Source organism: Rhodnius prolixus, unplaced genomic scaffold (assembly GCF_049639745.1).
Source record: "Rhodnius prolixus isolate KJV_2025 unplaced genomic scaffold, Rpr scaffold_6, whole genome shotgun sequence".
NCBI classification, from domain to species: domain Eukaryota; kingdom Metazoa; phylum Arthropoda; class Insecta; order Hemiptera; family Reduviidae; genus Rhodnius; species Rhodnius prolixus.
In genome coordinates this window covers 35,506,023-35,519,388 of record NW_027411634.1, presented here as the reverse complement: position 1 = coordinate 35,519,388, position 13,366 = coordinate 35,506,023, and the positions used below count along the sequence as shown (strand labels likewise).

Sequence of the window (13,366 nt, the reverse complement as noted above, 5' to 3'; positions counted from 1 at the left end):
ATAAATAATTTAATATTTTACGACTTATTAAAAAAAAATTACAAATTTTTAAATATTACAAAATGTATGTATATATATATATATACTCAAATAAATGAAGAATGAAAAATGTAAAAGGTTCTAAATCTATACAAAAATTATTTTTGCATTTCTAAGTACCGACGTTGCTCTCTGACGAGAAACTGCAACTCACCATCAAGCCGATCTACGCCATGTGATGATCTACGTCACTCACCCTGGCTCACAATGGCTGAAGTATCATTTTTTGCATTTAAACTGCATAGCACTTTGCATAAATGCTAAAGGAAGGTGCATTTATTTATAGGAGGCTTGTACTGAAATCGGACCTTATTTTGAACCAATGATTATGAAATAAAAAACAAAAGATTTTTTCTCTCAACAGGATGCAGTTATTTGTAACTCTTTTGAAAAATCATCAACTGGTACTTGGGCCGATTTGCACATTTCACTCTTCATATTTACATTATTAACTTACAATATACAACCAACAAATTGGGGCAAAACACAAATTAACATATATATTTACAAAACCAAAAGTAAGAAAAGAAGTTTACTTTTATAAAATAAATAAGGGGTTTTTGAAAACTAATGATTGGCACTTTGCATCCATTTTTTATATAAACGAAGAAGAAAGGAAATAATTGATCTAGCTTTTTCAATATCAAGTTGTAACTGTTTTCTCTTCTATTCAAGAGAAAAATTTCTGTACGTTTTTTAAAAATTTAATGTCTAAATTCAAAAAAATTATAGCAGTTCAAAAATATATTCATTTGCTTATGTTAAAAACAAAAAACAAAAACAAAAAACTGTTTGAATGGACAATAAAACTTCTCTTTACAAAAAATTTGTTTCTTTTACAATCCAGGAAGTATATATATATATATATTATAAAATATATATTTATATATATTATGTTGATTTTATCTGGTGGCAAGTTTTGTTTAATTCTAAGTTTTCAAGGATTAATAGAGACCTGGACATTTCATCATTTTTATGTTAAGAAAATGACTCCACTGACTTACTGACTCTATAAGTCAAATTCTCTGCACAAAATTTTTGAATCAACACCACTCTATTAATGCTGCGAATCCTATGAACGATAAAATCAACGATATTGACAAGTACTGCGAACCTAACAACACTGTAAAAAAAAATATCAAAACTAAAATAATTGTAACCAATTAGGTGGTACTCCGAAGTTAACGTCCAACCCGTTTAACGAGTTCTCGAACCTAGGCCGAGCTTCCACACCGTGAGTTTTCATTACAGTAACTACTTATTAGTTTGAATACACAAACGCGTATTTCAGGCTTTCATTGTTTTGCGCTTTCTTCGAGCGCTTTAAAGTAAACGAATATTGTAATTTTTTTTTTTCGTTGACTGGAAGTTTTTAATCTCAACGAGACAGCAATTAAGTGATTTTTGGTTTCCCCATAAAAGCGCCAAAAAGAGCCAACTTCATAAATACCGACTTTGAAAAAAATATCCTGAAATGATGAAATTATTGTCGAGTTAGATGATAAAGAAGCCATAAAAAAAGAAGATCAATAAGATTTTTAATTAGCATTCAAACCAAAGCCCATAATGTTTTTGACATGCTAAAGCGACAGGAAGGAGGAAAACACTGATAAATACGTTAACTGCAAACTTTTTAAACAAATCCGAACAAGTTACAAAAGGCTTATTGAACTACGACCAAAATCGCGGGGCTTACTTAAAACACGGTTGTTAAGTGAGGAATACCCAAAAATAAAGTCAATTTTTCTCCATAAATGTTAAAGAAGAAATTGATCTGGATGAATATTGCTATACAGGATTTTATTAGTAATCATCTTTTATTTTTGTAAAAAGTATTTAAAAAAATAAATAAATAATAATAATAATAATTAAGAAAAATAAATAAATAAAAGTTGAAAATCAAGGCACACGTGTTCTGTTTATGTAAGTTTTATCACTTTTAAATAATACACTTTATTTACAAAGAAATATAAAAAAATATTTTTTTTTTCTATATCTTTCATGTAACATACAGCAGAAAAATTGATATATAATTATATTTTAGGAACTGACTGGGAGAAATTGTTTCTTCTAAATACTTCGTCAGATGAAAATGTCTGAAGCTCTATTTTTTGCTTTCTATGAATTTGTAGTAATGTTGACGGATATTAAAGCAAAATATAGAAAAAAAAAAATGCGATAAACATTCTAATTAATGCACAATATTTATAAATTAACAAAATTATAATAATTATAAACTATTGCTATGATTATACTGTGAATACCGTTACTTCTTCTTTCAAACAAGTAAATGAAAACTTTTCATTTGTACCGCCACATTAAATTTACTCAACAACTAAACTGAATATATAAAATAAAAAAAAGAAGAAATCAGGCATGACCAAAACTTAGTTTACTATCTACCAAGGGACATCTTTATACAAGTTCGATTTAATAAATTATAAAATTAAAATCTCTTATTAATTAAATTTAAAAAAAAAGTTAAAATAAAATAAATGTATTTTTATAATTACAAATTTATAAACCCGTTTATATTTATACTAGAAGTGTCAGTAAAATATTTTGCCAATATTTTTGCTCCCTACATTCTAAGATAAGTAAAGGGTTTTTTTACAATTTCAGGGAAGTTGGCACTTTGTCTTCCACATTTGAATTTTCCGGTCAAGTACACTAAATTTAGAAATTGGTAATCAATCTCTTTACTACAAAGAGAGAAAAAGATGAAACGGTCAGTGAAGAAAGAAATGGAGCACGTTGAGTTTGGAAAAGTCTTACCGATTATCCAGCACTGCGGATTAAAACCAACTATTAAATAAGTTTAATATATGTTTAGGGCGTTTTATGGCCTCGAGATGCGAGGCTTAAGAAACGATTACTTAAGCTCTTTTGAGTCAAAAGTGTAATAAAGATAAATACTCCGAAAATAAAGAACATATCCACTTAGAAATCTCTCTGTGGCAATTATGCTGATCTGTAGATTACAATCTCAAATACTGAATAAAATTTTTCGAATGACACTTTGCATAACAGTACAATGTTAAACTTATTAGACTATTCCATTTTTGCCAGTTTACAACAAAAAAAAAACAAATCATTGGCTAGTTCTACAACTCTAAAGGCATTACGTCAGCACCAGAATGGCCTTTATTTAAAGCGTCCTATTATTATTGAAAAAAAAAATATATCAATTTTCTAATACACATTTATGCTCAGTCCTAATCGAACCGTATCCTATGTACAACGAAACAAAAACAAAATAATAGTATGAACACTTTATTAACTTAATTAATTAGGCTAGGAATATAAAAAGTACTTAGTTCTATTCATTACTTAAAGTTGATTTGCACTTTACACCAATCGCAACTGTTTGTCAATTAACTTGCTAAATTGTTTGAAGGATGGATTCAACAATGTTTCACTACACAAATGTTTTTTTCTTCTTCTTCTTTAGCCAAGAAATGTTTAAATCAGATCTTTTAAAACCACTTTTTTCACGCTTCATAATTTTTAATCTTGTTTTTCTTTTTCATTACCATCAGCAGCTCAGCGAAAATATATCTCGCAATTTTTCACAAGAATGTGGAAGGAGCAAATTTTTACCTAATTAAGAAAAAGTAATTAAATTTCAATTTGCTTCTAACATTATTGACTTATACATTAAATATGCATTTGTCTCAAACATCAAAGTCTATGTTTCAAACTTATTTACTAATAGAAGTAGCAAATGGTTGTTCATTTTAAGTTATTATTAGTTATTTTATTTATTTATATAATAATAATAATAGCGCTAATGGCCAAGGCAGTCGATGCGCTAAAAAAAAAAAAAATAAATAAATAAATAATAATACGATATGCATAATCATATCAAGATAAATAATTAAAAAATTGGTACGAATATTCACTCATGCAATTTATCTAATAGATTGGTTTTGATATTTAGAAGTAAAGAGAAAAATTAAAAAAAATTTATATATCACATTGTATTTCTTAATGATTTATTTATGAAATGGTATTTTTTCAGAATGATGAAATCTAATTCAAAACCTTCTTACATAAACATAAGAGATATATTTTGACGAATATACTCACCAAATTTATTATTTAATCCACGGGTTTCACTTGGGCCATCACCTTTCCTTCCCATAACGGTAGTACATCATTGTCATCAGTTATTTCTTCTTGTATTACTTTCATATCTAGCTCCTCACATTCAGTCTTAAAAAAATATCTAAACAAACGGAAAAGTTCTTGAATTCAAATATAACATTTAAATTTTTTAAAAAATCAAATTTACGTAGTGCATTGTGGTTTTTTTTAAAGTTAATTACAGTTTTTAATACTTTAAGCGTTTCTCAATATTTTTGCCCTCCACCTTTTACACAATAAAAATGCAGTTTGAGACCCTCCTTTCAAAACGAATACAATAACTATAACTAATTACTATAAATACTTATTATAGTTAATAATAAAGAATAAATAAAAAATACTCATTTGAAAAATACGTTCCATAATAACTATATCGCTTTAAAAGGAAATTGATAAAAAGGATGTCAGCATCCTTTTATATTGAAAATGATATAATTATATCAAACTAGAGCGTTGTGTAAACGTAACTGGGTACCTAATTCCGTCCAAGATGTTATCTGGAACGCTTCTCCCAAAAATTGGAAGACTTTTCCTACTAGCCGAAATTGCATTTTTACCTACCAACATATCTTTTTTCGAAATATCATACTCTTGTTAAAAGATTATTTCATCATTTGAGGCATACTACATACATATCTGAACGAATCTTTATTAACATTTTCATTAATCATTTTTAGAGCTTCATTGAACACTATAAATTTTCTTCCATTCATCTCTGCTTTTTCTAGAGTTTTTCATTCTAAGTTAATATAAAACTAATAAATGTCAATTTAAACAAAATTTACATAAAATAGTAAAACAAATTTTACCGATAATTTCCTTTCTTTGGCAAAAATTCTTTGAACTGCCTGAGGGTAACTGGATGGCCGGGAATTTTCGTCCTGTACGGAAACTGTTCATCACAAAAACTGAAAACTACCGTAGTAAAAACACTAGTAGATTGCGTAGAAGAAATACTAGATGACGCAGGAGTATTCGCAGACGGATGAGTACTAAATGGTAGTTGAATCTGAGCAACGGAACCTGTACTCTTACGACATCCAGCAGAAAGTGGTGATCCAGATGTTGTAGCTTCAGGTTTACTGCCACTATTACAATAAGATGTTGACATTCCGGAAGTACATCTATAACATGTTTTATTAGTTTATGGGTGAATTTCTTTGAAAATTTGTTCAAGAGATATAAGACGATGGAAATCGCTTCATTAACTCACCTAGAATGTTGTTTAACCAAACGATGTTGATCTTCTAACCTCCGCCGTGCTTCATCAAGCTGCGTTGGTGTATGTGGTAGTGGTAACGGCGGCATACTTGGATCCGCAATAAAGGGTTGTGCAGGACCTGGAGGAGACCTCCGACCCCTAAAAAAATTATTTTATCAAGTAAGCATCATGTAGTAACTTCCATATAATTATAGCTCATTTCAATTACATACCGAAGTACATTTGGCCGAACATGGTGTTTTGAATCTAGCCGAGAACTTCCACTGCAAGATGATCCTGAGTCTCTTTCAGCCATTGCACAGCCAGCGCAAGTTCGATCGCTCTCAATTAACCAAGATAATACTCGACTAGAAAATAAAAATGCATTTTTTTTTTATTTAAGATATATTTACAATTTATATGTTACATACAATAAGAAAAAAATACAGCATGGTACTCCGTACCGTCTGCCAGGAGTTTTAGTTTGTCAAAAAAACTTATCTTAATTCCATAATAATAAAAATAAATTAACCCACAATTAAAAAACGTCTCTTCTAGATGAAAATAACAAAACATAGAAAACCTAAAAATTAATAATTAAATTCTAAAATCAAAAAATTCCTGTATTGCCCTGCTTTTATAACAAAATTATATAAACCTATTAAATTTTCCCCATTTAGAATGTTTATCAATTCCTCTTTTGACATATTTTCTTTTTTTTTAAACTTTTTCCTAAAGGGGCTCAGGATAGGGCATACTGCTAGAAAATGATAGATATTTTCTATTTCTCTCAGGCTGCACATTGAACACATCTGTACCTTGTCTAATTCAAATGGTTTATAGTTCAAATTCAAAAGTTCTCTACATTTCATTACAATTCCAATTTTTTATTTTATTTTTGTAACAATTATTATTTTTTATCATATTTTTAAAAACTTGTGCATAAGTAGTTTAATATCTTTTATTAGAATCAATCTAGGTTAAATGGGTGCTACCAAATATCAAATATTTCGTTTACGGAAATGACCAGCATTATGGTCAGTGACATTTAATAACTTCTAAAAAAAATAGTAATGCAGTAAAATTACTTCAATGATATCACTTGTAATAAAATGCCAATTAAACTCCTGTTTTTTCGAATGTTTCTATATAACTGAAATTACGAACTGAAGTATGAATGATATGTAGGGTACTTCCTAAATTGTGCACCTTTTGTCGTTTAATCCACCCTTATACTTAACTTTTTAAACTGTAAGTTTTTGTTAAGAAGTATCAAGTGTGATTAGCCAGTAATGTTCTCCAATAATGTACACTCATAACATGCTAATCACATTAATTAACACTTACGTCAAATAAATTAAAAATAAATAAACAACCTGTCTTTGTTTGACCCATGGATAGAAGTATCAGAAACAACGCTAACTCCAGAATCAGTCTGATCTGTCTTTTTGTTGTGCCTACGACCACCGCTTCCACTGCTCCATTCTCGACTACCAGATCTTCCTCTCCCATCGTGACCTGTGAATCATGAAATAAATTTAATGACATCGCTTAAATTTGATATATATTTCTGAACTTCATTATGTATATTGTAAATTGAGAATAAAAATAATTACTGTGTAAAGATGAATAAGTATCTGTGGTAGAATCCTGATAGTCCGGCACGGATTTACTCTTTGGAAGATGTAGTTTATGTTCAGAGAAATCATGGACATTACCAGAATCTGAACTGAACGTAGAAAACACGTCCTGCAATAGGCCAAAAGCAATGTATAATTACTACGTCCACATTAAAAAAAAAAAAGAATGAATTAAAAAATTAAAGCTACAACTCTTAAAAATTAGTAAACTAATCTGCATTCATTGGGTAAAAAGAGGGTAAAAAAAGTTTATATCTCATTATTTAGTTTATAACTAACCTTATCTTTTTTAAAATGCCGAGATGAATAGGAAGTTTTTGACTGGTAAGGATGAGCTGTAGAGTGCATGCCTTGTTTTGAGTGAGGGGGCATATGATTTCCTCCGTGGCATGGTACAAGATTGCTTCCTCCAGGGCACTGGATCATAATATTGTTTTAAATAAGAAATTGTCATTAAATCAATTAAATGGATAATTAGAAGCATTAACTCAGAATACCTTGCTTGTTTTCATCCTACGCAGATGATCTGGTGGAGATCTAGGCCTTGGTGAAGCCACTCCAGGAGTTCTAGATGGAGTCTGATCCGACCATACTCGCGATACATGCTGATCTGCAAAATTGGGTTATCAATACAAATTAATTACATAAAACTACACAAATCTGTTAAACTCAAGGAATAGTTTTTCTTTTTAAATATAATTCTACGAACCTAATATATCCTGATCATTATCTTCATCGATTTGAAATCTTTCTCTGATAGCATCGGCCAAGGTTTTTGCAGACGGTACTGATCCAGGTTCCGACTAAATAAATTTACAAAAATATAAAACAAACCTTGAAGACCTGAGAAAACACATTTGTGAATATACATATGTATAACATATATATATATAACCAGAATTTATCATTCCATTGTTGGAAGTTAAGAAAAGAAAATAGTTCAAATGTACAAGTACTTGTGCCTGAGAGGTTTTAATTATTTTTATTTGGTTAGTTTTTCTCAGTCAGTTATTTTAGTTAATTAGCCAGGTTATAATATTAATAATTATTATCTACAATAATAACGAAAAATACTTCGCCACTTACACAATACTCTTTATTGTTTCTTTTCCCCTAATCGAAACAATTGTTAATAAAAAAAAAAGTGAAGGTCACTCTAATTGTCAGAGCATATTGAACAAACGGAGTTAAGAGTACCATTTCTAATTTTCAATACAAATGAGTTTCTATAAGTTTTTGACCAAATACCTTGAAATTTCCAGTTTATACAAATACTGACTTCTGTACCGTAAGGAAAATAATGAGTTTGTATTAGTAAATTGGAATAGTCCTTAACATTCATCTTAGATCCATTTTTTTTATTATTTTACGATGCAGTAATATAACTAATTCAATAGGAGCATACAAGATAATTTGGCAGGTATAATGTATGGTCAATGCCATTTCAAAATAGTCCAGCAGACAATATAAAACGCACCCTTAACACTTACAACATCAAATTCTGACGTCTCCAGAACAGAATTAAAATTACTCGAAAAAATCAGAAAGAATAACAAAAGGCCAAATGAGTAAATACTGTACCCTACTGAGCAAGAGGTCTAAGTATTGTAATTCCTAAGTTTTTTTTCAAATCAGGAACAGTAGAAAAAGGAATCTCATCTCATACGGGCCTGGCAAAGGAAAGCTAATCTAGGTTTTGTCAAAAAGAAGGGAAACGGCACTGCAGGTACTTGTCTTTGTAAACGCCTTGTGGGGCTCAGGGTTCAGCTCTTCAGAAAAGAAAAGCTCATACCTTCACAAATAGCCTGTGAACACTACACTAATTACTGCATAATTAAACAAATGTCACTGAAGGAGGTGCTTTAACTGAGAGTCTATAGACCCTCAGCGTCGCAGTGGAGAATGTAAAGTTTCTGACAAACTATATAGAATCTAATCCATTTCCTCTTACAAGTTGCCAGAGAAAGAAAAATACTATAGTACCAGTACAAACCAAAAACTCATTTTTGCTTCAGCCACTAAATCTTAATCGATAACCAAGTCGGTTTGATTAATTATTTGTGTGGAAAGGTAAAGAAGCTTGAAATAGAACTCAAGAGTTAAGAGTTAAATAAATGTTAAAAAAATTATATAAATCGGCAAATGTCATATTTAAAGTATTAAAAATCGAAGAGTTATATAATTAATTTATTGTTTTGTTCACGGTTTTTTCTAGCGTTCAATAAAGAATAATTTCAAAATTGAAAATTTTTAGTTCGGCCCGCAGTTCTGGAAATCGTTGATTTTATCTGTAAGTATATCTGTTTCTATATCTGTAAGTATATCTGTTTCTATATCTGTAAGTATATCTGCTTCTATATCTGTAAGTATATCTGTTTCTATATCTGTAAGCATGCATGCTTTTTGCATTCTGGCCGGTTTCTTACTTTCGTCCAACATCATACGTATATACATAGATTAATCATCAGTTTTCATATCATATCATCGTAACAATTTTATAAATATGGTTTTTTAACCATATTAAATGTTATTTAACTTGAGAAGTTAATACTTGGTTGCGTATTTACTAACATGTAATAAAATAATATTAAAGGAAAGCAATCTATTTTTGGTTAGTTTTCTAATAATAAAACTGATCTAAACAACATTCAAGGACGTCACTGATAAAGTAGTAGAAAGTGATATCAAACTGCTTACAAATAGTACTACCAGAAACTCGGTTGTGCGCATAACTACCCTCAAATTACAATTTTAATTGTGCACCATTTAGTATAGGCAATAATAATGGTAAAAAAATTACTTACATTAAACAATCTATAAGCAAGCTTCTCTTGAACTTCTTGACTCCGTTTAACACTTTCTAATTTTTCAATTAGAACAGCTGCAAACTCGTCTGGTTTCATTTGATGAACCTTGGAAAATTGATAATTAAATTTTGATGAAAAAATTACCAAAAAAATAAAAATTATACGATTTAATTCTTTTGAATATTCTACCTCACTAAGAAAATATGTAGGACCAATTAGCTCCATAATATTGACAAATGGATCATCATCATCAGAACTATCAATTTCGAAATCAGAATGCAACGGTTTATTAATACTATACATATTACGGTAAATTTAATGTCATTACAAAAATTTCTAACTCATCAGATTTTTATCTGATTTATATATATATAATAAAAAAAACAACGTAAAATTAAACGTATTAATTTCCGAATGCTATAAAAGAGCAGCTCAGATATGTAAAATACTTAAACCTCTTATCACAAGGACAACTACTGGATATAATCTCTCAACATGCAAAAATAAAATAATAATATAACATCCGTCCACGACACCTAATTGGTAGTTGGATTAAAGCCCGCCTGAAAAAATAGGCAATTACTTTACTTTACTTAACAATATAATATTCCAGTTTTTACGTCTAATAAATTCAAAAGGAATAAAAAGCGAAAAAACAAACAAGTAATATGTAAGTATGATAACAAACTAAACCATTACATACAGTTAACTACATTATTCATATCTTTTATAATTGGGTTATTACTTATCAAATGCATTTGTTAGGATTCATTTATTTAACACGTACTTCGTCTAAGGATGTCACGTTTATTACATAATTAAAATTAAATATCACTGGATTCAATCGTTTTACCAGTAAAATGAATAAAAAAGTACTATTGTAATTCATTACAATTATATTCTTATGGTCAATTTTGAATAAAATTGTACTCTTAAGAAAACATGTTTTAAAGAAATAAAAACTAACTTTTTTTTTATAAAACAAATGCGTGACGCTAAAAAATATTTACAGTTATAAAATTATATAACAATATAGAGATAACCTTAGAAAAAAAACCGTTTGCAACATTAATTTCTAAAACGCCTACAATAATATTTAACAGTTTACTTTGTATAAAATTTAAAAGAAATATTATTTGGCCTAAGATGGATAAATTGTTATTGAATTTGCATTTTGATTCGTTTTTTTGCTTTAATTGACACAGTTAAAGGATTCTTGGATTCTATATCCATCTCCGAAATCGGAAAATTTTCAAGGTGTACCGGCGGCAAAGCTTTTAAATATTAGAGAGGAACTTGCAGATGTCGAAACTGATAGAGATGCCTTACTACAAGAGTGAAATCAATGAATAATGAAAAACAATCGCATTTCGTAAATCTTTCGTAACTAACTTTCTTTCAAGACAGTGATATCGTATACTAGATATCTCGATGACCAGATCATAAAACAAAACTTGAAAACAAAGGTATAAAAAATTCATTGTCATCTTCTATATCTTTTATATTTTCTTTAACTTGCAAAACCTTCTTTTAATTAATTTTAAACTAACGTGTTTGGTTTATTGTTTGATAAGCTAGACACATGTTATAGTCAAATCTCACGTTAAATCTGTAAGATAAAAATGCATGGTATATCCAAATGGCTACTTATCAAAATAAGGTAATTAAAAAAAAATGAAATGCTTCTTTCAATTTTCTACCATATTCGCAATGAATTACGGAAGCTTGTATCAGAATCTTTTCAAACCAACAAAAAAATGATGTAGTGAAGGGTTATGTTGGGTTTTAGAAAATATATATCCCAAAAATGGCAGCACCACCATGAATTAAATTTAATTAATAAAAATAGAATTAGCATCGAATAGATCCTAATATTTGGCAATACTAATACTTATTTGGAATGGATGATATTTGTTCCTGTTAGTCATTCATTGACTTCTGGCAATGCAAAAAAAATTCTTCCACTCCCTTAGCTTTCAAAAAATTCAAATAAAAATAAAATATTCTTTTTTGAAGTACAATAAGTTACCTGATTTGTATTCATTCTTTGGGTGCGAGGTATGACGGTATGATGCATATGTGGATCCCTATTCAAGCTGGCAGATTCTTTAACTTGTCGACAATGACGCTGATATTGTTTACGAGTCATTCGATGATGGAAAGTAGCAGCAGCTCCGTCCCTAAAAAATATGACAAAAAAAATAATTAAAAAAAAATATTTTCATCAAATAGACTGCACATAAATGTGCAATGTTCAAAATAACATTTATTCTGGTTGAGCTTTGAAATTGATATCACACTGTGTGTAAAGACTGAAGTTAAAGTTACACCTGAAATAGGTAACACCAAAAATGAAGCAAGCTACTTCTGCATAAATATTCTTATTTCTGGGCTCCCAAAAAAAGATGAATAGTTAGAAAATATATAATATAAATATATCTTTACTTGATTTTTAACATAACTTGCTGAATTTGTGACCACATGATGAAAGACGAATGAAAAACGTATAAAAGATTAATGATTAAAGAAAGATTAAACAAGATCTGTTTGCATGTTGGAAGATTGTAATCCTTCTGAACTTCTCCTTAACATTTTTTCACTTTCAAACACCTAAATTCCACTTTCCTATTATATTTTGCGAGATGACTATGAATTCACGACTACATCAACAACACCGTCACATCCTGTGAACAACAAGTTAACTAAAACCATACTGCTGCTAGTTGAGGTTTCGCTAACAACGAACACTATACTTAAACATTAGATCAAAAGCACCGCCCAAAAACTAAACACAACGGATTCATGTGATTCATAAAATACCCGTTTGAAACTACCGCTGATTTTGAATTTGCTATAAGAGGTAAAAATAATTGTATTTATTTCATGTTTAGTCTTCATGTTTCAAGCTAAGACTGTTTAGTTTAATCCAGATAATGGAAAAAGGCCAATTGATGAACGAAAAGTAATGCAGAAAATATATTTCGTAAAATATTGATCAATAATATACCTTATTATAATAGAATCATTTCTGCAAGAATCAAAACTTAATTTATACATTTCAATGAAAAGAAACTAAACCTATAAAATGAATATTTTAATTAGACAAATAAATTTCCACTGGCCCTGATAAATTTCACTAAATTTTTTTTAAAAATTATTAACGATTCGATTTAAATGCCAAAAAAAAAACGGTTTTTCTTAATTTATTTGAAATATAGAGAAACCTTCTACAACAAGGACTTACGTCACTAACGTATAATTTAAAATATTGATGAGTATATATTTAAAGTAACCTTTCTATCATTTACCAACTTTGAAACCCCGTATTTTATTTTATTTATTATTTATATTTATATAATTATTTTATTTTATGTTTTTAACTAAACCAGTACCTTTTAACAGTATTGAAAATTAATAAAAGTAATAAATTCTTTAAATAAATTACAATTTTATAGACAAATATAAATTCATTAAAATCTCTACGCATTATCAAGTCTGATGGTTATCTTTGGATGAAAAATTAAATGCATTAA

The 13,366-nt window shown here is 28.9% G+C and overlaps 1 protein-coding gene across 2 annotated transcripts in view; it reads right to left on the bottom strand.

Moving 5' to 3' along the window:
* Window positions 1-3,681: 3,681 nt before the first annotated feature.
* Axn (protein axin) overlaps window positions 3,682-13,366 on the bottom strand; it is a 31,699-nt gene continuing 22,014 nt past the window's right edge. Inside the window, exons 8-19 of one of the 2 annotated variants that reach the window (XM_074142047.1) lie at window positions 11,863-12,013; window positions 9,831-9,938; window positions 7,736-7,829; window positions 7,524-7,636; window positions 7,306-7,443; window positions 7,003-7,135; window positions 6,763-6,904; window positions 5,620-5,754; window positions 5,399-5,545; window positions 4,995-5,309; window positions 4,129-4,267; window positions 3,682-3,850 (exon numbers count right to left, since the gene is read on the bottom strand). In XM_074142047.1, coding sequence (XP_073998148.1) covers window positions 4,141-4,267; window positions 4,995-5,309; window positions 5,399-5,545; window positions 5,620-5,754; window positions 6,763-6,904; window positions 7,003-7,135; window positions 7,306-7,443; window positions 7,524-7,636; window positions 7,736-7,829; window positions 9,831-9,938; window positions 11,863-12,013 — 1,603 coding nt within the window. In that variant the 3' untranslated portion in view covers window positions 3,682-3,850; window positions 4,129-4,140. Of the gene's footprint in view, window positions 3,851-4,126; window positions 4,268-4,994; window positions 5,310-5,398; window positions 5,546-5,619; window positions 5,755-6,762; window positions 6,905-7,002; window positions 7,136-7,305; window positions 7,444-7,523; window positions 7,637-7,735; window positions 7,830-9,830; window positions 9,939-11,862; window positions 12,014-13,366 lie in introns of those variants that run through there. The other variant, XM_074142048.1, reaches the window with a different exon arrangement.